Here is a 20,638-nt window from a genome sequence, read left to right as displayed (position 1 = left end):
AAGGAGTAGAGAATTTACCGGGTAAGGAGTCGCCGAGATCGTCATTGTTGAGAAATGCCTCTTTCGCGGCGAGCCAGTCCTCCGTTTGTCGTGCCTGTTCCTTGAACAGCTGCAACTGGTGAGTCTGGAATGACAAGCAGCAAATTATTTAGCGGGGCTTAACAATATTGCTAGCAGCAAAGAAGACCTTCAATTCTTGGTAACAAAAGTCTACAATGTTTGCAAGAAAAGCGATTTGCTTATGAATGTTGATAAATCGAAAGTGATGGTTTTTGAAAGGGACGAAAATATAACTAAATGTGAGATCAGCGTGAACGGAGATATTCTGAATCAGGTAGAAGAATTTGTGTACCTGGGAAGTATGTTTACTAGGGACGGAAAGGCCGAGAAAGATATTGAAAGGAGGGTGAGTGCCGGGAACAGGGTGAACGGTGCACTAAAATCTACTTTGGAAAACAAATGTTTATCGCAGGAGTAATAAAACTACAGTAAAACCCCCTTTTTACGTTTTTCAAGGGAGAAAGAAAGAACAGAGTAAAACTGAGGAAAACGCCAAAGTGAGGAAATGAAAAATGTATGGAAAAAATAGGAATTACATAAAAATAAAATTAATTTGCTACACTATCAATACTAGTGTACTTGCAGAAAAGTTGTAAAAACTAATAATTGGGGATTGTTCTTTTTTTTTTTTTTTTTTTCAATGATTTCACTAAAACTATTGCTGCCCTTACCGAAAACGATAAGGGCAGGTCTGAAGGTCATAAAAACGTAAATAAGATGTTGTTATAAATTGAATATAACAACCAGAATTATCTTCTTTAAAAAAAAAGAGAATACAATTCTATAAAAAAATGTTTCAACTGAAGTATTTTGATAATTTATTTTTTATTAAGTATTACCGAAGGCATAATTTTACATAGAAATAAAGGAATGATGATGATAATGATCCACGTGAGACTCGATACTCTTTGATGGTGGAGAGAGTGCAGAAAAAAATTCTGCGCTATCTGTACCGAAAAGAGTGTGGATATTATTTATTTATATACGGCATTTCTGCCATTTACATATATGTGGTATAAAGAGTGCTTAAAAATAAAAATACTTTAAAAAAAATCGAGTATGAAATATTAATATACTCGTACTGTACACATTATGAATTACTTGAAATACATATATATTTTAAAGAAATGATACAATAACAAAATACATTAATCAATCAAATTATAACTATTCCAACCCAATCTTCTGAAGATGATTTGCTCTTTTTGATAAAAATATGTTGGTCACTTTATTTTTTAAGTTAGGCAGAGATAAACTAAATATATCAAAATGTGATGCGTATTCATTCCCGGTATTCTGTAATCTAACAACAGGTGAGTTATATTGAGCTACCGTTCGACAATTTTGACAATAAAATATTGTAGATGTTCTGCTTAATCTAGGTGGTACATAGAATGAAATCAACTTCAGTAGATCGGGGGTATCAAACATTGGTTTTATTATTTTATATAAAGTCGTAAGATCGGTCGATGTTCTTCGTTCTTGCAATTTAGTTAATTTAAGAGAGTCTAAAATGTTGTTATAATTTAATTGATTAGTAGAAAAACCCATCTTAAAATGAATATATCTAAGAAATTTATTCTGAATTCTCTCAATAGAATCTGAGAAAGTGATTTGATAAGGTGACCATATTGGAGAATTATAATCTAGTTGGCTTCTAACTAGAGATGTGTAAAGATATTTTAATGTGTTTATATTATTAAAATCTTTTCCGGTTCCAAGTACAAATCCTAATAATTTTACAGCTTTGTTAGATATTTTAATAATGTGCTTTATTTTTATCCTCGGCTCTTCCCAACCGACTTTTTACTGGGGACGCTAGGCTATCAGTCATTATGGAGGAGGAGGGACGTTCATTTGGGTGTTCACTTTTTCCGGGTGATCGGTGGTCGCATACATAACTCAGAAATTCCGATGGATGTAGGTCTGTTCGTGCCTGATAACTATCTTCGACAAAGACAGCGGCGATTGTTTTACCTACCGCGATGCAGAACCAACCTGCCGATGGTAGCAATCTTGCTACTTAATCGCATCGCCTCGGATGTCGACATATTTCACGACAGTGGGCCTTCCCTTAGGAAAGCACTTTCTAACTTGTAATTTATCTTTTTACATTTTGTTATATTATTTTACTATCTATTGTAATTTGTGATCTATTATTGTATTTAGAATGAATTGGGTCTTTTTTCTGTAATGTTCTAAATATCTGAATAAATAAATGAAAATGTCACAAAAATGTATGTGATTTAAAAAGCTTGTATTTCTTTTCAAAATAAAAAAATAAAATTTCGCTTCGGCCACTTTTGTGCTCAACTTATTATCTTCAAATTCTTGCAACAAATTTTAGTTCAATACTTATACCCGTATGCAGAGACAAAACTTAAGGTGAGGAAAGTACATTCTAATTTCAAATGCAGAGAATAACCCGAAGGTGAAGACAATAGAATGTACTTTCCTCACCTCAAGGTTTGTCTCTGCATACGGGTATTAGTCTACTATTTCTTATAAATCATGTATTTTTCTCCAAATATAAAAAAAAATGAATAAAGCGCGCCCAGCGCCAGCAATGAGCCAATGAACTAGCCGATTACTACTTTACTTACTTTAATTTCCAGTTATTTTATGTTTATAATTAATTTTTTTTAAAACGTGTACAATTACAGGTTACGTACGAAGATACTTGTGTTTTCATGCAAATATACACACATATTACAACAGAGATGAAGAACATTTAAGAGAAGGTGATATAGTAATATTGTTGATAAATTACCTGGTCCATGAAGAAGTATAGAAATTGAAAAAATAATATTTTCAGGAGTTGCCTAGTCTAGTATGTAGGTGAAATAATTCAATTAGTTGAATCTCACCCGCATAAATAAAGGTTTCAGCTCTTTAACTTCACAAACATCAACAGATGAAAGAATTGAAGGAATATAGATGTTCAAATATAGGCAGAATGGTGAATGTTACACAGTGTGGAAAGTGGCCACTTAAACCAGCCATTGACAGGTCATAAGCCCTGTAGATGCCTGGACTTCCCTTACATGTTCTTCATCTCTGTTGTAATATGTTAATATAAACAGCTCCCCAGGGAGTTCAATCCAGTCCTTGTCTACAAAAATTTGGACAAACTCAAAATATTGTTGTCAAATATACACATTTTTATACAAAAATATCTATGTTAGTTTATACCGTCTGGACATGTACCGATGAAGATAGCGTTCATAATTGCGGACGGACGAAGGGCCTCTTTGTTATCATAGCATCGCTTACCTGGGTGAGGTGGTCGCGCCTCTGGTCCCAGGCGTTGGTGAGCTCCGAGGCGAGCTCGGCCAGCCTCCGCGGCCGCTTCTCGCGGTCCTCGTCCTCGGGCAGCGGCAGCTTCAGGGCCTCGGAGGCCAGCGCCGATATGCTCTTCTGCCTGTTGTCGATCTCCGCCTGCGAATTGGCGACAAATACATATCAAGTCTGAGGACATTCTCGTTGCGGGGTCGCGGATTCGGAGATGAAAGGTTCGGGTTCCAACCTCGATCTAGCAAAATTTGATTCCTCATTTCTTTGAACGACATGAGAAGATGCAGGAATGTAGAAGAAGCGAAATCTGTATGCTAAGGCAGAGTTATATGGCGGCCTATCCTCTTTGCCTGCTCTTACGGGGAAACAGTATAATGGGTTGTTTTATATACATTTTTTTATAGGGAGTTGCAAACCCAAAATATTTTGGTAAATCGAATCACAAGAAAATATTACTATTTAATTTTCAAAATTAAAATTTAACTGAGTCACTATCATTTTCCTATCCCCAGTGGTGCTTAGAGCACTGCATCGATACTTGATCATTGAATACATTAAGGCAAGATGATCAGTCTTACGCATCAGGCGCCAGTGCAGGGAAAGTGAGAAAAGAAAGCTGAAACCTTTAGATTCATCGAGGGTTTCAGCTCTTTAGCTCCACGAAAATCAACCGACGGAAGAATTAAAGAAACACGGATTTTCAAACCCAGGCAGAGTGGTGATACTTGATAACCACTCAAACCGGCTAAAAGACAGGTATTATATATTCCCTTCTCCCGTGTTTTTACCTTGCGTTCCTGGTGCAATTCCAGCAGCGCTTCTGCGTCAGACACGCTGGACGGCGGCTCGCTGCTCTCCAGCTTCTTGACCGTCTCTCCCACCCACACCTCCAGTTCCTGGGGGAAAAAAAACAGATTTATTAAAACATTTCAGACCTGAATTAAGAGGACATGCGGTGGCAGAGAAATTTGATGAAAAAGTATGAACATAGTTTTTCTGGCACTCTCTCGAAAAAGACTGATTATGCCTAACTAAAATCGACAAAATCGAGGTCTCGTATTCCCGTTTTCTGCACCCCAAAACATACCTAATTTGTTTTTTTTTTCAGCAGTATTAATATCGTATTTGTATACTATTGTAATAGTGATAGTTCACTAGAGAACCCCTTTAGCTCTATTGTATAGAACAAAAGTGTCCCGAGAATTTAGTTTGTGCTTGCGATTCTCGACCCTACTACATACGGCCCGTTGTATCGCTGTAATCTTATTAATTAATGCTAAACCCTGAGTAATAATATTTAATAATCTGTACCTAACTTTGTGGTTAATAATCTGTACCTAACTTCGTGGTTAATAATCATAGAATTGTTTTTCTCCGTACGGGCGACTCTGTTAGCTAGTAGCGTGTTTATGGCTCTAAAGACACAACGGTGGTATATATCTATGGAGTAAAAAAAATATAGCTTAATATTACATAATCCAGAGTGAAAATACGGAAATACATCTGTATGAAGAAAAGACTCTTGTCAGAACTGCATTCCTTCGAGAGAGCCGTACCTTCAAGTCTGCATCGAGTTTGTGCACCGTGTGCGCGTCATCCAGCTGCTGTCGCCGCTGCTCCAGCAGCTCCTGCAGCTGGAGCCAGGCCTGCTGCAGCTCCTCCAGCTTCTCCATGATGGCGCGTTCTTTGCCCGGGTACCTGGAACCGGAAACGAACGCATGAGAAAATGCCGAAGGAAGTGCAGTAAGTACGAGACAGACGGGTGTTCGGACGCTTACTTTGTGGCGAGGCGGCGGGCCTCGCTGGCGTGCACGTCCATCTTGGCCTTCAGCGCGCTGGCGTCGCGGTGCAGCGCGTCGCGGCGCCGCTGCAGGCGCTCCACGCCGCGCAGGTCGCGCGCGCGCTCGGCGCCGCTGAGCAGCGCCACCTTCTCGGCCGTGCGCTCCACCGTCTCCTGCACATCCCTGGACGGAAAACAGTCGGATATAATATTAGGCCATGGAGAAGAACGACGGAAGAGAGGACTTTACGAAAACATTCCGTGTTGTGAAAAGCCTATAGTCCTTAAAATGTAGGTTGATTAAAATAACAGCTAACAAACTAATGTCACTAGTCATGGGAAATTACTGATCCCCAACCATGTACCGATCAAATTGATTTTATCAGTGTTTTCATACAAACATGAAACTCTGTTTTCGAAAATTGAAATAAAAACGAAAAAACAAGCCTATTATAGTGTGTTTGAGACAATTATTCATAAAAAGAATAAGATATTTATACTTTTTTTATTGATTTCATTGATCAATTTGTCCCATCTCTAACCTTTTTGCAAAATGATGTAACCATGTAAGAATGTCATTGATAATTAGGTTTATTTTAGTTTTAAAGCTGATTTTATATAATTATGTTGATTTATATGTCAAGCATTGTATTAAAAAAATAAATTAACATGCATAAAAAAAAATTATTGCTAATTATGAGTACGATAAAAAATATTTTTTTGCTAATTATTGGTACGATAAAAAATTTTTTTTTGCTAATTATTAGTACGATAAAAAATTTTTATTGCTAATTATTAGTACGATAAAAAATATTTTTTGCTAAAAAATATTTTTTTTGCTAATTATTAGTAGGATAAAAATGATTTTTTTTGCTAATTATTAATAGGATAAAAAATATTTTTAAATTTGTAATTTTGAATTGCCGCAAAAATGGTCATTCCATTGGCCACACGCAAATGCCTATTTTTCAAAACGCTTTTTTTTTCACATAATATTTTCTGTGAAATTCCGATGCTTCCTGTATAATCTTAAATGCCAAAAAATATGCTAGTTATTCAATAATCAGACACAGAGATCAAATCTTTCAAGATAAGTTAATGTTCGTGTTTGTAAAAAGTGCAAACCTGTTGTATTGGTGGATCTCGAGGGCGGCGGCCAGGCTGTCCCGGTACTCCTGCAGCGCCCCGCTGAGCGCGCGCCACTTGTTGAGGAAGGCGTCTCTCCTCTGCGCCACGGCCGGTCCGGACGTCGGACCCTGGAAAAGCCGGAGATGTTTTAAAAATCCGGAACTGAAAACCAAAAAAAACCTAGTGAACTGAAAATAAGCTTTTTCTTTTTACCTGCTGTAGAAGCTTGTCGGCGAGGGCGCTGATGCTCTTGATGTGCTTGTCGTCGACTCTCATGTCGCTGTCCAAGTCGTCCAGCTTCCTGAGGAGGGCGCTGCAGTGCTCGTAATCGCGACCAGTGTCCGCCGCGTTCACCTAGAGAGAGAAGCGCACGTATCTTATTTATTTATGTCATTTACAAGTAGAAGAATTTGTGCATCTGGGCAGCAGAATGAACGGTGCAATTAAAGCACAGTAATCGCTAATAAAATTGTGTCAATCGAAGTTGAACTGGCAATGCGCAATGGTGTTTTAGTCCCAACACTTATGCATGGAAGTGAAACATGGAACTGGCAGAGGAAGGATGAAAGCAGAGTGAACGCAGTTGACGTTGCGTCGGGTTGTGCGTTGCGGGCCAGAACGGTGTTCGGCCCTGTCAACTTTACAGCTTGATGGTGATGGCCTCCATAATATCATTTAAGTTTCAAAGCATTTTTAATAAAAACATTTTTTTTAATATTTCACACACAGAACTTTAGATTGCCGATGAAGACTCACCATCATCTCCTTGTCTCTGATCCAAGACTCGATCTTGTCCACCTGGTTGTTGAACTCCAGCATGTCCTGCGCCTCCTCCAGCCCTCGGCCTGAAATACGCGGTTTTCAAATTTTTGGGAATCACAAATAATGTTAAAGGGTTGGGAGAGTTTACTAGAATTTTTGATTTTGGCCATAGATATTTAAATCAAGCATTTCATTATATACAGTGAACCCCAGAATTACGCCCTCGTTTGAGGTCCATAGAATTTTTTAAAATTTAGTACATTTAACATGCGTTTTTACGCAATTAACGCCGGAGAAGTTTGCAATCCGCACTGAAACATGACAGCTTGAGTGTCTGAAGTTAGTTTCAATAATTATATCGACTTTTTTGTCACAGAAATTTTCAATCTTAGTTGATATTTTAGGAAAAATTTTGCAGACAATTATCGCAGCCATTTTTGTGTTTTTGGCAACTCTGAAGTTAGTCAATAATTATTATACCAACTTGTTTGTAAGCTAAATCAAAACATGAAATTAATTATAATTTAAACACAATTTGTGTGTTGCTGCTTTACGGACATTTATAATTTAAATATCATATTATAAAAATATTTATAATATGATATTTAAAAAAGTTGCAATGGTTTTAACATTTTCCATAAATTTAAAAAAAAAAAAAATTAATGAATTTTTTTTTTTACCTTTATTTAAAAACGTAATTAGGGGTTTTCCTGAAATAACATGTACTGCAGGACGTCGCTCTCGTCGTTATGTACAATAATGTTAGACAGACTTACAGAATTTAAATATGTACTTATACATCTTTATTTATTTATTTATTATATATATATACGGCCTAAGCCAATTACAACAGTTACATGAAGAAACATAAATGCAAGAAACTGGACAAAAAGAACATAAAACTATTTAGCAAAGAGAAACAAGGGCAAAACAATAATTGTATACAATATATTCAAAAAAACAAAAGACCAAAAACTTTGAGCTAAACCATGCCAATCCAACTTCATCCCACACTGTTTAGTCGCGATGAGATCTACGAAAAGCCGGAAGATCTATCCCAAAAAATTCCATTCTGTTGGTGAGAAGACTGGAGTTTGACGTTTGCAAAAAGAATGCCATATTTGAAAAAAAGATTTATTTTATGTTTTGAAATTCAACCATAAACAAGTACCTAGGTACCTACTTAAATTCGATATTTGAATATGAAAAAATTTTAGTTTTGGAATTCAATCACAAACAAGTACCTAGGTACCTACTTATCAATGAAAAGTATTTTTCCAAGCTAATAGCAGGTAAGCCAACGTTCGGGCAGGATAACGTATGTCGGGTCCGCTAGCATAATATAGATTTCCATGTAAAATGATGACTTGCTTCATTGGTCGTCGCTCTATATTTCAAGTTTAATGATGTAGCATGTGTGTGTGTCATTGATCATGGACTACGAACCCCGTACGGTTTTCTCAGTACGCTAATTACACTAACTTGAGATTGTAACATTTTGATCCGAGTTCAGTTGGTAACTTTTAATTAAACGTGGCGCGACAAACCACGATGATAACGTTAGAATGCGGCGCGCGTACCTCGCTGGTGGGCGCTGCGCAGGAGCTCGTCCCAGGCGGCGCGCAGCTGGGCGGCGGCGCGCTGCACGAGGCGCGCGTCCCCGTGGCGGCGCTCCTCCAGCGTGCGCGCCTTCTGCGCGAGCTCGCCCACGCGGCCCGCGTTGGCCGCCAGCTCGGCCTGGAAGGCCTGGTGCTTCTGCAGCTTCTTGATCTTGTCCTCGAGGCTGGTGACCTCGCCCCCTGGGAAAATAGAACGCAAATATAGTACCGAGACAGGAAAACACCGGTTCATAAAAATCAACCCAGATACTTTTATCTGTAATGTTATCCACAGTGTTGAAGTGCTTTATCTGTTTAGTTTATTATTGTTTACTTTTTAGCACAAACACTTTGCAAATTTACTATTATGCTCAATGTTTGTTTTTGTAAATTTATTGATGATTTAAGTAGCCAGAATTTCACTCGTCCATGCACTTTGTAGCTGCAAGACGATTAGTAATCTAGCTTAACAGGTAAATGTTATCAACTATCAAATCTCCAAATTTAGTAAGTGAGGCTAGAATTACAACCGTCCATGCGCTCAGTAGCTGCGAGACTTGTTATCTAACTTCTATTTTTATAAATTTGTTTTTTAATAATTTTTTTTAAATATCACGAAATCTCTAATCTTTATTGTCAAATAAAAAATGTAAATAGGGGCTAGATTTCTTATTGTCTATGCGCTCTGTAGCTGCAAGACGTGCTGTAATCTAGCTCCTGTATATCATAATTGGAGACGAGGAACAAGAATCCCAACCGTCCATGCGCTCTGTAGCTGCAAGACGTGGTGGGATATTTATTTATTGTACAGCGCCCTTGAGGTGATTTTCACAAAAACGGCGCTATAAAAATTATCCATATATATATAAGAGAGTTGTGGAAGATTTGTTTACGGTAATTCAACGGGCCAATCGGTTGTACGAAACTACTGTGCGTCCTCATTACTTTCAGCTTCTTCTACACGAGCTCGTTATCTCTACAGAAGTTGTGTGGTTGCCTACCTTGATCGGCTTCCAGCTTCTTGCTCTTGTCCTGAATCCAGAACTGCGTCTCCGCCACGTCCCTCGTGAACTGCGCGTGGAGGAGCGCGTCCGCCAAGGAGTCGCGGCGTACCGCGCACAGCTCTCGCACCTGCAATCATCGGGCGTCATTCTTATTCTCCGTAATGATTAAAAAGTTATTTTTTTCAATGACAATAATAGAAAATAATAATTATCCACTCTTGTACCCGTCATTATTTCTGGCGGGATGGCTGGATTACAACACCCTCGAATCTCATTGTCAATTTTTTCTCGGGAAACATTTCTATGAGCTGATTTCTGGAAGTATCTATAATCCAAATATACTGAAAGAGATCGGTTTGTGCGTTCCCAATAATTATACCAGAGCGAGATCTCACGCACTGTTTTACACACCCAGAAGCACGCACACTAATGAGAGCCAGAATTCACCCATTGATAGGGCAATTCGATTGCAGAATACGGCTTCTGCGGATAATATGGATCTATTTTTCTGTACATATCGGCAGTTTAGCAGCTATCTGCTTTTTATTCGTTAACTTCTAACTTATGTTCGCAGTCTGCGTTGCGTGATGCAGACTACAATTGGACGTATATATGCAGAAAAGATCCAACTGTCAAATTACAGTTTTGTGAGATATTTGAGGAAATATAAGATCACCCTAATATAAAATTACAGATAGCTACTTGATTTGAAAAATTATTGTTAATGATGGAAATAGTATTTTTCTTGCCAATGGTGTTCATTTGTTTAAAATTACATTTCATTTATGAGTTATATGCCTATTTATGGAGCTGGATCATTTTAGCTTAAGCAGACTTTAAGTTTTATAAATGCCAAAAATTTTAAATTACATTTTGTAAAATTTGGCTACTGGGTTTGTATGGAGAAAAATTGGAAAATTTACTCAAAAAACCTGTCAAATAATAAATAGTATTAATAATATTGTATAATAACATATTACAACAGAGATGAAGAACATTTAAGAGAAGGTAATTTAGAAGTCTAGGCATCTACAGGGCTTATGACCTGTCAATGGCTGGTTTAAGTGGCCACTTTACACACTGTGTAACATTCACTATTCTGCCTATATTTGAACATCTATATTCCTTCAATTCTTTCATCTGTTGATGTTTGTGAAGTTACTTGATGTTTGTGACTTCTCTGAAATGTTCTTCATCTCTGTTGTAATATGTTAAAATAAACAGCTCCCCGGGGAGTTGAATCCAGTCCTTGTCTACAAAAATTTGGACAAACTCAAAATATTGTTGAAAGATATTTTTTTTTAACTCTCGTGTGGCTGTGGTATCACACTTGTCTACATGCGATACAATACTTGATATATCGACCTGATTTTTTTTAATGATGGACTCATATTTTTTGTAATCTCAAATGGACATTTTCACACCGGAATCGGAAAGTAAAATTTTAATAACTATGCTGGATGTTAATACAAAAAGTATTAATCCTCGCTACGCGAAGAATGAATATTGGCTAATTCAGCAACACATCTGTATAAGAGAGAGCACGAAGATAGAACTCGTAACAAGAAAGACAGAGACGCTATTCTGTGGCGGGTATTGTGTAAAACAGATTCAGTCAGCTGATAACAGTGATGGGATATTTGCTATCTGAATGAAGAATATAAAAATATCTTAGATTTTGATAAATCGACCAGGCAACGCCTTCTATATTCCTTTCTCCCCGATGCCCATGACAATGAGGAATTCCAGCCCAACCCGGAATTAAATTTTAAAAATGTTTTCGTGTATACGTGAATATTTAAAAATTTTGGAGTAGGATGAAATATCTCAAAAACGCACGCAAAAATAAATAAAAAATGTTAAAAATAGTATTCATTTTAAAATCGTAAATAATGACGTCACTCCTTATATCTACGTGTAGTATTTCCGGTTTCCGCTTTAAAGCCCCCGCACCTTGTAAGGAACGTTTTGACCATAGAAAAAAAAAGAGTATAATTTGTATAATTTGACATTTCAACCAGAGATTATGTCAACATAAATCGAAACGTTCGTAAAAACAACCATGACATAGAAATGAGCAAATTACAATCAACTAAATGAAGTAATCAAAGCAATATTCCATAGATTCTTGTCAGGTCAGTGAAAGTAAGAACGCCAACCGTTTCATGACGTCACTACTGAAAAGTGACACACCGATTACAGTCATTTGGGGCGGTATTTGATAAATGTAACTTTCAAAAATCATATCTTTGTAAATAACGCACAAAAAAAATAATATATTTTTGCTTAGTTAAATAGTACGCTAATAGAAAATAAATAAATTAGAAAACAGTGGAATTCCTCATTTTACGGCTAGTTACCTTTTTCCTTTGTTCGTTGACTCTCTCGAGTTCTTCGGCGATCACGTCGCTGTCGGGGTGGTTCTGCTGCAGAAGCTTGTCTCCGTGCGTGTTCAGAGCGATGACTTTCTCTTCCTGGAAAAGGCGGCCAGATTAATCATCGCGGGTGAGACAGGGTTGGAGAACGAGAGTGGTTAAAGTAAATCTACGGGATTAGTGAGAGAATTTCCAAATTGAGGCAGCTACAAAAACCATCGTATGCCGAAAACATCAACTTTTCAGGAGAGCTGTTTTATTAATATTATTATTATTTAAACATATAATTAGAAATCAAACACTGATATTCAGAACACATAAGATCCTTTAAAAATAAAAAACAAGATTCTCAATTTGCCAATCACGTAATTGAAAATAATCATGAAATTCATATCTCAAATAAACCAATTCCATTACACGTTGAAAGCAAAGGCCGTAAACCTAATATACTTGAACAATTGGAAATTAATAAATATCTAAATAATCCTAATTTTAAAATAATAAATGAACAAACCAACCTAATATCTTCACCACTATTAAACATATTTAAATAGACTGTTATTCTTCACTTTGTTCCTTTTTGTACACGCTCATATGACGCGTAATTAATAGATGAATCATGTTACAATTTCATTTCTATATTTTGATAAGAAATTCTTAAAAATAGAAATATTGTATAATAATACATTTATGTTTGTATAAATTTCTTCATAATATTTCAATCATATTTTAAAATTAAAATGAACAGCAACCTATTATAATATTATAGATATTTTTTCAACAACAATTATCTAAATTTACAAAACTATAAAGCTTCATTAATTATCTCACAATACATACTTGTATGTCAATAAATACTAACTTTGTTATATTTTTCCCGAAATTCAAATATAAATACCTAAATTCCCCATTACCTATTAAACACTTAGCCTCACCCTTAACCATTGGTTTTTCCCTCAATTATGATTAATGTACATGCTATAGTTCATAAGATTATTTTTATTTTCTACTTAAGTACCTTGAATTATATAACTATACAAGGACATTCAATCCAAATAATCTTCACATTCGTTTGAAAATGCCATAACAAGGCGAAACAATTGTCACGAAGTTTTTATTTTTATATGTTTATATTTGTAAAAATAAAATAAAGTGTTCAGTAGACTCAAATCAGTGTTTGATTAGAAATTATAAGTTTAAATATGGAGTTCTACAAAATAAACACCAAATCAATCAACAATCAATCAATTATTATTATTAATAATAATACACTAGCAGCCATTAAGCTGATGTGTGTATATCAAGTGTATGCGGTATTGAACATTATACAGCAGCAAGGCTGCGAGGCTTATTACGGGAGTAAAAAATATTCTCACATCTTCAAGATTTGCACTGGTTAAAAAGCCCAGAGAGAATAAAATACAAGCTGTACTGGACAGTATTCAAATCCCTTCACGAAATGGATCCGAAATACATATCGGACCTTTGTATTAGGGAAAATACACGGCGAAGAAAATCTACTCTTAGGTCAGCATTTGATTCGGGAAGAGGAAAACTTGTCGAAATCCGGCGCTCCACAAACACTAGATTTCGAGGTCGCGCTTTTGCCGCCGCCGGCCCCTCTGCCTGGAACCGATTGCCTTCAAACTTACGAATCATCGACAGCCCCAGTCAGTTCAGATCCCGACTAAAATCCCACTTCTTTAGACTATCATACCCTCAATTTTTTAAATCTGGAAATATAATATATCACTTTAGTTTAGTTAGAATTTAAGTTTAGGGATACAATTGTAAAGCGCCCTTGAGGCGACTTTTTACAAAAGTGGCGCGATATAAATCAGCCAAATATTATTATTATACATTGCTGTGTGCATCTAGCTAACATTTTTTTATTTTTTTAATTGATTTTTATTTTTTGTTTTTTACAATAAACATAATACTAAAATCGAGTATTAAAAAAATAAAGCATAAACAAAATACATATTAATAGAAAAATAGTAAACAAAAAAATCCCACAAAGGCATAGCCTGTTCGTGGGTATACAAGAAAATGTTAATGAATTTTTGCTCCTATAATAAATAATGGACAGTTATAATATTTTTGTATAACATAAGAAAGAAAAAATAAGATATTCTGTAAAAGATAATATGGTATTTTTTTTTTTAGTAATTAAAAAAGGAAATAAAAGATATTTAAAAAAACACAAATATATTCCTTATCATTAAAGGGCAACAAAATAAATCATAGAAAAAAGAGTTGATATTTTTAGTTTGAATCCAGAATAGTGCGTGTTTTTTAAAAGAAGGAATATTTTGAAAGTTTGGAATCGATGAAATATTATCAGTAAAAAAAGAATTAAAAATTTTTGGGCCTATAAAATATGCATGTCTCTGCGCGAGCCTCGTTTTACAATGTGCTATTTCTAATACGCGATTTCTTCTTTGACTCGATCTATTTGAATTACTTGTAAATAAATTTTGGTTGTTAAATATATATTTTAAAAATTGAAAACAATATATTTGTCTCTTGAAAACAATATATCTTCTTGGAACAGTTGGAAAGAGGGAAAAGTGCGATTTTCGAACTGAGCTAGCACTGGGCCATTCCATTTCAACTTGGGTACATTATATTTCTATCAAAGTTTTGAACAAGTTTGGCCAAAGAACACTTCATTATACAATCACTAAAATTTTCAATAAGATTCCTAAGCAGGTCTTACAAGAAAATGTTGACAAAATTTTCAAGAAAAAATAATTAAATGGCTAATTTGTAACCAGGCTTTATAATGCCTATTATTTTATGTTGACAGTCAACTATTTAAATTTGTGTATGTAAATTTTGTGTAAAAAATACATACGCTTTTAGTTCTTAATAATGTTTGTACTATTACAATATTTGAGTTTGTCCAAATGTTCGTAGACAAAATACTAAATTTCACCCCCTCGGAGTCATTCGAAATGTAAACTTCCCATTTTAATCGAGGCCCAGGGCCTTTTGTCTACGAACATTTGGACAAACTCAAATATTGTAATGAAACCAACTGGTCCAAGAAGAAGTTTAAAAATTGAAAAATTGTTTACAGGCGTTGCCTAGTATGGGAAATAATTCAGTCAGATGAATCTCTTCGCAACAATTCGGTTTCAGCTCTTTAACTTCACTAAAATCAACTAATGGAAGAATTTAAGAAATATGGATGTTCAAACATAGGCAAAATGGTGAATGTTACACAGTGTGTAAAGTCGCCACTTAAACCAGCCAACCAGGTCAAAAGCCCTGTAAATTTCTAGACTTCCATATTCCCTTATTAAAGGTATTCTCCATCGCTGTTGTAATTTGTTAATGTTTGTACTACTTTTTAAATTTATATATTTTCTCTAACATTTTTCTTTGTAAAGGAAAAATAATTATATTTCTTTTTATATTTTCTGTTCATGTTTATTTATTTATTTATTTATTTATTCACACTCTTTATCAAAATACGATTCCATATTCACTTTGCCCAGCTAACAAGGGTACAAACCCCGTTCCAAGCTAGGCAATTACATTTTTATATATTATAATAGTTAACAAATTAATATAGAGCACAGACAAACAAAATATAATTTATTTTTTTTTTTTTTTTAAAAAAAGAAATATTTGCGTTCTTATGATTTACCCAAATATTTAATTTTGAGGGCCATTTTCAACGAGTTGTAAATAACTCACTATTAGAAAATGGGAATCAAGTTGGGGTAAAGTGGGATTCGAACCACAGACCTTTGGTCCGTGAGTCCGAGACACTAGCCACAGGACCACAACCCGATTCAAACTTATTCGGATACACATTTTGATTCATATACATACAGACATACACATATATACACATGTACATACACATGTTTACCTTCTTAATTAAAAATAAATACAAAAAAAAACCGAATAAATTTAAATCAACAAACTAAAATAAATAAACACAAATCAATGGCCAAGCTGTCTTGTAGCTCATTCCAAACAGCCTGTGCAAATCTGAATTCCAAGAGACACCATTTGAGTGACATGTGTTATATGCAAATAGAATTTTGAACACTTTACGGTCCCCTTAGAAAAATTTTAAGTAAAAAATGTAAAGCAAAACGATAATAGTTACCTGAGTATTGAGAAGTCTCTCGAAGGCTTCGTGCTTCTTCAGCTGGGCGTCCACCTCCTCGACGCTGCCGGGGGACTCCGCGTCGGGCGAGCCTGCGGAATCAAAGAATCAACTTCAGCGGTCTCGTGGTCCGACGGAGGGGCAGAGTGATTTTAAATAATGTCACGGGCTCGGTCGCGTCGACGTACCTAGGGCGGCCTCGTGGGCGTGGCACAGGTGCGACAGCTGCTTGGCGTCGCGCAGGAAGAAGTGCAGGTCGATGAGCTGGTCCAGCGCCACCTGGCGCGCCTGCCACGCGGCGTGCAGGCGCTGCCGCTCCTCCAGTAGCGCCGCGCATTTGTCTTCCACTTCCTACACGGGACATGGTCGTTAAAAACTACATATAAATAGGCATAAAGCTTTGTAAGTTTTCGATAATGTAATATTCATTATCGCTGTGAAAAGAAAACAGGATAGAATTCATTAGTTAAGTATACCTGGATAAAGAAACTTGTGTAGCTTTTAAATCGGTCGATAGAAAAAATAAATATAAGCGGTTATAAAACAAAGTTATTTTATATTAATTTTACTATCTTTGACTAATTCTATCAAAATGTTTTGGAAATAAATGTTGGCGCATGAAATTATATTTTAGACATCATTCTGTCAGATTGTTGAAGAAAACAAAATGGACATTTCGTTAGTGTTGCCAGGGTAGTATTTTTTTTTACCCTACTTTGCTCATCTAATGAGAGAACTAATGAAAATTGTACCTCGGATTAAACAACGCCATGGTGGACATTTGACCGACATTATCTTTAAAACATCAAATAGTATTTAACATGATATAAAAATATCAATTTCAGTTCATCAATTTAATTACTCTTATTAAATGACCCTTTACTTATCTACTCTGTTGTGTCAATCAATATTTCCACGTGCACAATAAAATTTTAGAGAAATGTACAAATTCCTTTTTTTTACCTTACATTTGTGTAGTGATTATATTTTTTCCCATCTGGCAACATTACGCGGCGACTTCACGAATGCGCGCGGCGAAAGTGGGAGGATTTTTAAACATAGTCCGATGTATTAAAAAATGATTCTATGCTCCTTCTGGACTATTCCTAATTCTATGGGCATTTATATACAAATACAATTATTTATATTTTTGTATATCTTAAGCTTTTTTATTTTTGTTTTCCATTGAATATGTTCTGCAACTTAAATTATAAAAATAGAACTCTTAATAAAATAAATAAAACAACTTAGTTTTTAACCACTACTTTTTTTTTCCAACTACCAGTTTCAAAGCTAAACAAGCTCCTTTCCCAAGGTTCACTTAGCTAATGAATTCTTTCGAATTTTATTTTATCAGTATGTTGCCAATAAAACAGATAAATCAAGTCTTTTTTTCTCGGAAGGATGGTAAGTTTTTTACAGGTTGGTTGGAATAAATTGCTATTTGGCAATAAGCCCCCAAATGTACAATTAACATTGTGTACAAAAAGTTAAATAAAATATATAACGAGTAATGCTTTTAACGAGCAAATTCAGTCGGTACCATTTTCCCCGTAATAACCAAGTTTGCCTGTATGTGTTTTATATTTTTCAATCAAGAATTTCTTTTTAAAAAAAAAACCTTTTTCTTCTAATAATTTACCTGAATATTCAAATTTTTGCAACCATTTTCAACGAGTTGTAAATAACTCACTATTAGAAAAATAGGAATCAAGTTGTCACAAAACGAACTATGACCACTTCATCATCAGCGGCGCTACAGCCCGCTGTGGGCCCTGGCCTCCTCCAGAATCTGGCTCCATTCCTCCCTGCACCCTGCGGCTCTTCTCCAGTTCGTCGGGCCAATTGCTCCAATGTCACTTTCCACATTATCCAGCCTATTCCGGAGTGGTATAAAGAATCTTTTTGGGGTATGATTATCAGCCATTCTGCGCACACGGCTCGATCGTTGTAATCTCTTCACGGGACGATTTAAACGGCAGAGATGGGTGAAAAATATTAAATCGTGATCTCGACAATGCGGAAGAGGGTGGCTCACCTGCGCGGAGCGGTGGCCCGTCTGCACCATGGCGCGCCCCATGTCCAGCGCGGCGCGGAAGGAGTCCTCGCGGGCCTCCACCTCGGCCTTGGCGGCCTCGTGCTCGGCCTTGAGCGCCGAGGCGGCCGACACGTCGCGCGCCTTCACGGGCGCCGCCATGCCGGCGCGCAGCGCGCTCGACCAGGAGGTCAGGTCGCGGACCTGCGGAAGGGTCGAGGGGTGAGACCGATGGGCCAGGAGTATACACTGGAAACTCAATTTACAGTTTTGAAATAACTCCAATAGACAAAAAATTGTTTTAACATCTCCGCCAACAAGCTACAGAAAGTTGCTTGGTGGGATTTTAGTTTTAGTAAAAATATAACAATTGAAATTTTGAAAATGGTAACAATGTATAAATTCATTATTTAAATTTTTAAAAAATAAATTAAAATGCGTTTGTAGTAATTTGCTACTAGATTGTATAGTCATCTCGCTCAAAGTCCCTATAAAATAAAAGGCCGCCGGCTCACCTGGGCCAGGAAGCGGTGCAGGTCGCAGGCGGCGCTGAGCCGGTCGCGGTGGTCCGCCGCGGCGCTGCGGAGGCTCTCCCAGCCCTCGTTCAGGGTCTGCTGCTGCCGGGCGATCTGCGTGGCGTTGGCCCCCGGGTACAGCTGCTGGAGGCGAGCCGCATCTTCCGACAGAAGCTGTTGAAGGAGAAATTGATAACTTCTCACGTCGATCGTTCAGTGGGTGGACAGATTTGGGGAGAGTTTCAATGTGCCGCCGGGAGTATTGAACCGAGTGCGGAAGGCACGTCGAGTGGTGGTAACAGAGCGGCCGTTGGAAGAGAACCCTCTCAACGCTTGGCGTCAAATACCAATCAGCAAAGTTAGCTGCCGTACTCTGTACGACACTATTTTTTTAATATGTATTAAGCATTGACATTGTTAGGTTTTTTCTTTAGTATAGTTCTTGATTTAAAATTCGTATTGATTTTTGTTAGTGCCACACCAGTGCCTCGATTATAAACGCTATCTTCATCTGTATATATAGAGACGGTATATCTATATCTATATTATTTATATTACAAAACACGCAATGAAAATAACAAAAACCTAACATAAGCTATACAGTTGTGGAGCAGTTGATTCAGTATTGGTATGGGCGAATGAGACAATCCATTTTACTTCTACCCAGCTCCACTATCCATTTTTTAATAGCCCTTTTAAACATTTTCTCATTACTAATTGCTTTAATAGAAAGTGGAAGTAGGTTATAGATTTTAATTGAATAATACTCAAAATCCCTTTGTCCGAAAGTGGTATTAGTTTGTACTACATTATTTATGTTTAAGTAACATGTATTCTTGGCACATATATTTACTTTTTATTTGTATAATAACGATTTTTAATTTCTTACATTTGATTAGCTAGGCATTTATCATTAAGTAGTTTAAGTTTTTTTTAATGTTATTGTTTTATTAGTATAGGACTACTTATGCTCTAAAAGATAAAAAAATCTCCATCTTAGAACAGGCTGAGCCATGTTAGATTGAGACTATCCTAAACAGAGAACACTCCGTTTTCATTTTCTATTCATTAGTTTTAAATAGATTCCCTGATATTAAATATATGCAATAAATCAAATAAAAAAATATAAGGACATTCAATCCATCTAATCTTCATATTCGTTTGAAAATGCCCTAACGAGGCGAAACAATTGTATGGTAATTTTTGTTTTTACATTTGTAAAAATAAAATAAAGTGTTCAGTAGACTCAAATCGGTGTTTGATTTCTTATATTATCAACTCGCGTTTATTATTCCCTTCAGCGCATCACCGCAACTAAGAAGAGTTGGCATGTTACCTGCAGCTGCGCCTCGAGCGCGAGCATGTCGTTCTCGAGCCCCTCGTGGCGGCGCAGCAGCGCGAGCGCGTGGTGCAGGTCGCGCGGCGCGGCGCCGTCCGGCAGCTGCGCGCGCTTGTCGCGCACGCGGCCCTGCGCCTCGGCCGCGTCCCGGTGGTAGCGGTGGATGTCGCCCACGGCGCCCAGGCGCTGCGCGCGCGCGCCCATCTGCTCCACGAGCCGCTGCCAGGACTCGCTGCGACACGGTGGAAGGATATTTATACATGTTTGCTATGCAGCCACATTCATTTTAACATACGAGGTGCGTGTCGCCATCGCGGTGCTGCGAGCGCAGTTCATCACTTACCTATTGAAAAGAAGTTGACGCCATTATGAGTTAGCTGACTGACTGTAGTGTATGCTTTGTGGTGCTTGTTTGAAATGCTGAATTCAATTCAAAATCGAACAAAATGGCTGATGGATATTGCTATGTTTGCTTAACACTATTTTCAAACCATCATAAGTATGATTTTAAACTACATTTGCAACTCAACTCATGATTTTTATAAAAATAAAGTTGATAAACTACAAGATGACATCATAACCAAAAAAAAAATTTTTTTTGAGGTTGCTATCTTTGCTTCCA

At 36.7% G+C, this 20,638-nt stretch overlaps 1 protein-coding gene across 6 annotated transcripts in view; it reads right to left on the bottom strand.

Annotated features, from left to right (window-relative positions):
• The window catches only part of LOC148278787 (spectrin beta chain, non-erythrocytic 5-like), a 68,815-nt gene extending 48,455 nt beyond the window's left edge, over positions 1–20,360 (bottom strand). For all 6 annotated transcript variants that reach the window (XM_088230889.1, XM_088230890.1, XM_088230893.1 and 3 more), the window contains exons 1-16: positions 20,014–20,360; positions 18,678–18,851; positions 18,166–18,366; positions 16,316–16,478; positions 16,128–16,219; positions 11,987–12,100; positions 9,624–9,753; positions 8,605–8,823; positions 7,019–7,107; positions 6,476–6,616; positions 6,260–6,390; positions 5,133–5,318; positions 4,911–5,052; positions 4,143–4,250; positions 3,334–3,498; positions 19–124 (exon numbers count right to left, since the gene is read on the bottom strand). In XM_088230889.1, the coding sequence (XP_088087015.1) occupies positions 19–124; positions 3,334–3,498; positions 4,143–4,250; positions 4,911–5,052; positions 5,133–5,318; positions 6,260–6,390; positions 6,476–6,616; positions 7,019–7,107; positions 8,605–8,823; positions 9,624–9,753; positions 11,987–12,100; positions 16,128–16,219; positions 16,316–16,478; positions 18,166–18,366; positions 18,678–18,851; positions 20,014–20,220 (2,368 nt within the window). In that variant the 5' untranslated portion in view covers positions 20,221–20,360. The remainder of the gene's footprint in view (positions 1–18; positions 125–3,333; positions 3,499–4,142; positions 4,251–4,910; positions 5,053–5,132; positions 5,319–6,259; positions 6,391–6,475; positions 6,617–7,018; positions 7,108–8,604; positions 8,824–9,623; positions 9,754–11,986; positions 12,101–16,127; positions 16,220–16,315; positions 16,479–18,165; positions 18,367–18,677; positions 18,852–20,013) is intronic.
• Positions 20,361–20,638: the final 278 nt, after the last annotated feature.

Source organism: Micrasema longulum, unplaced genomic scaffold (genome assembly GCF_059751315.1).
Source record: "Micrasema longulum isolate JH-2025_06_02 unplaced genomic scaffold, ASM5975131v1 h1tg000825l, whole genome shotgun sequence".
Lineage (NCBI taxonomy): Eukaryota > Metazoa > Arthropoda > Insecta > Trichoptera > Brachycentridae > Micrasema > Micrasema longulum.
Note: the sequence above shows the minus strand (reverse complement) of the source record. Positions and strands in the feature narration are given on the sequence as shown.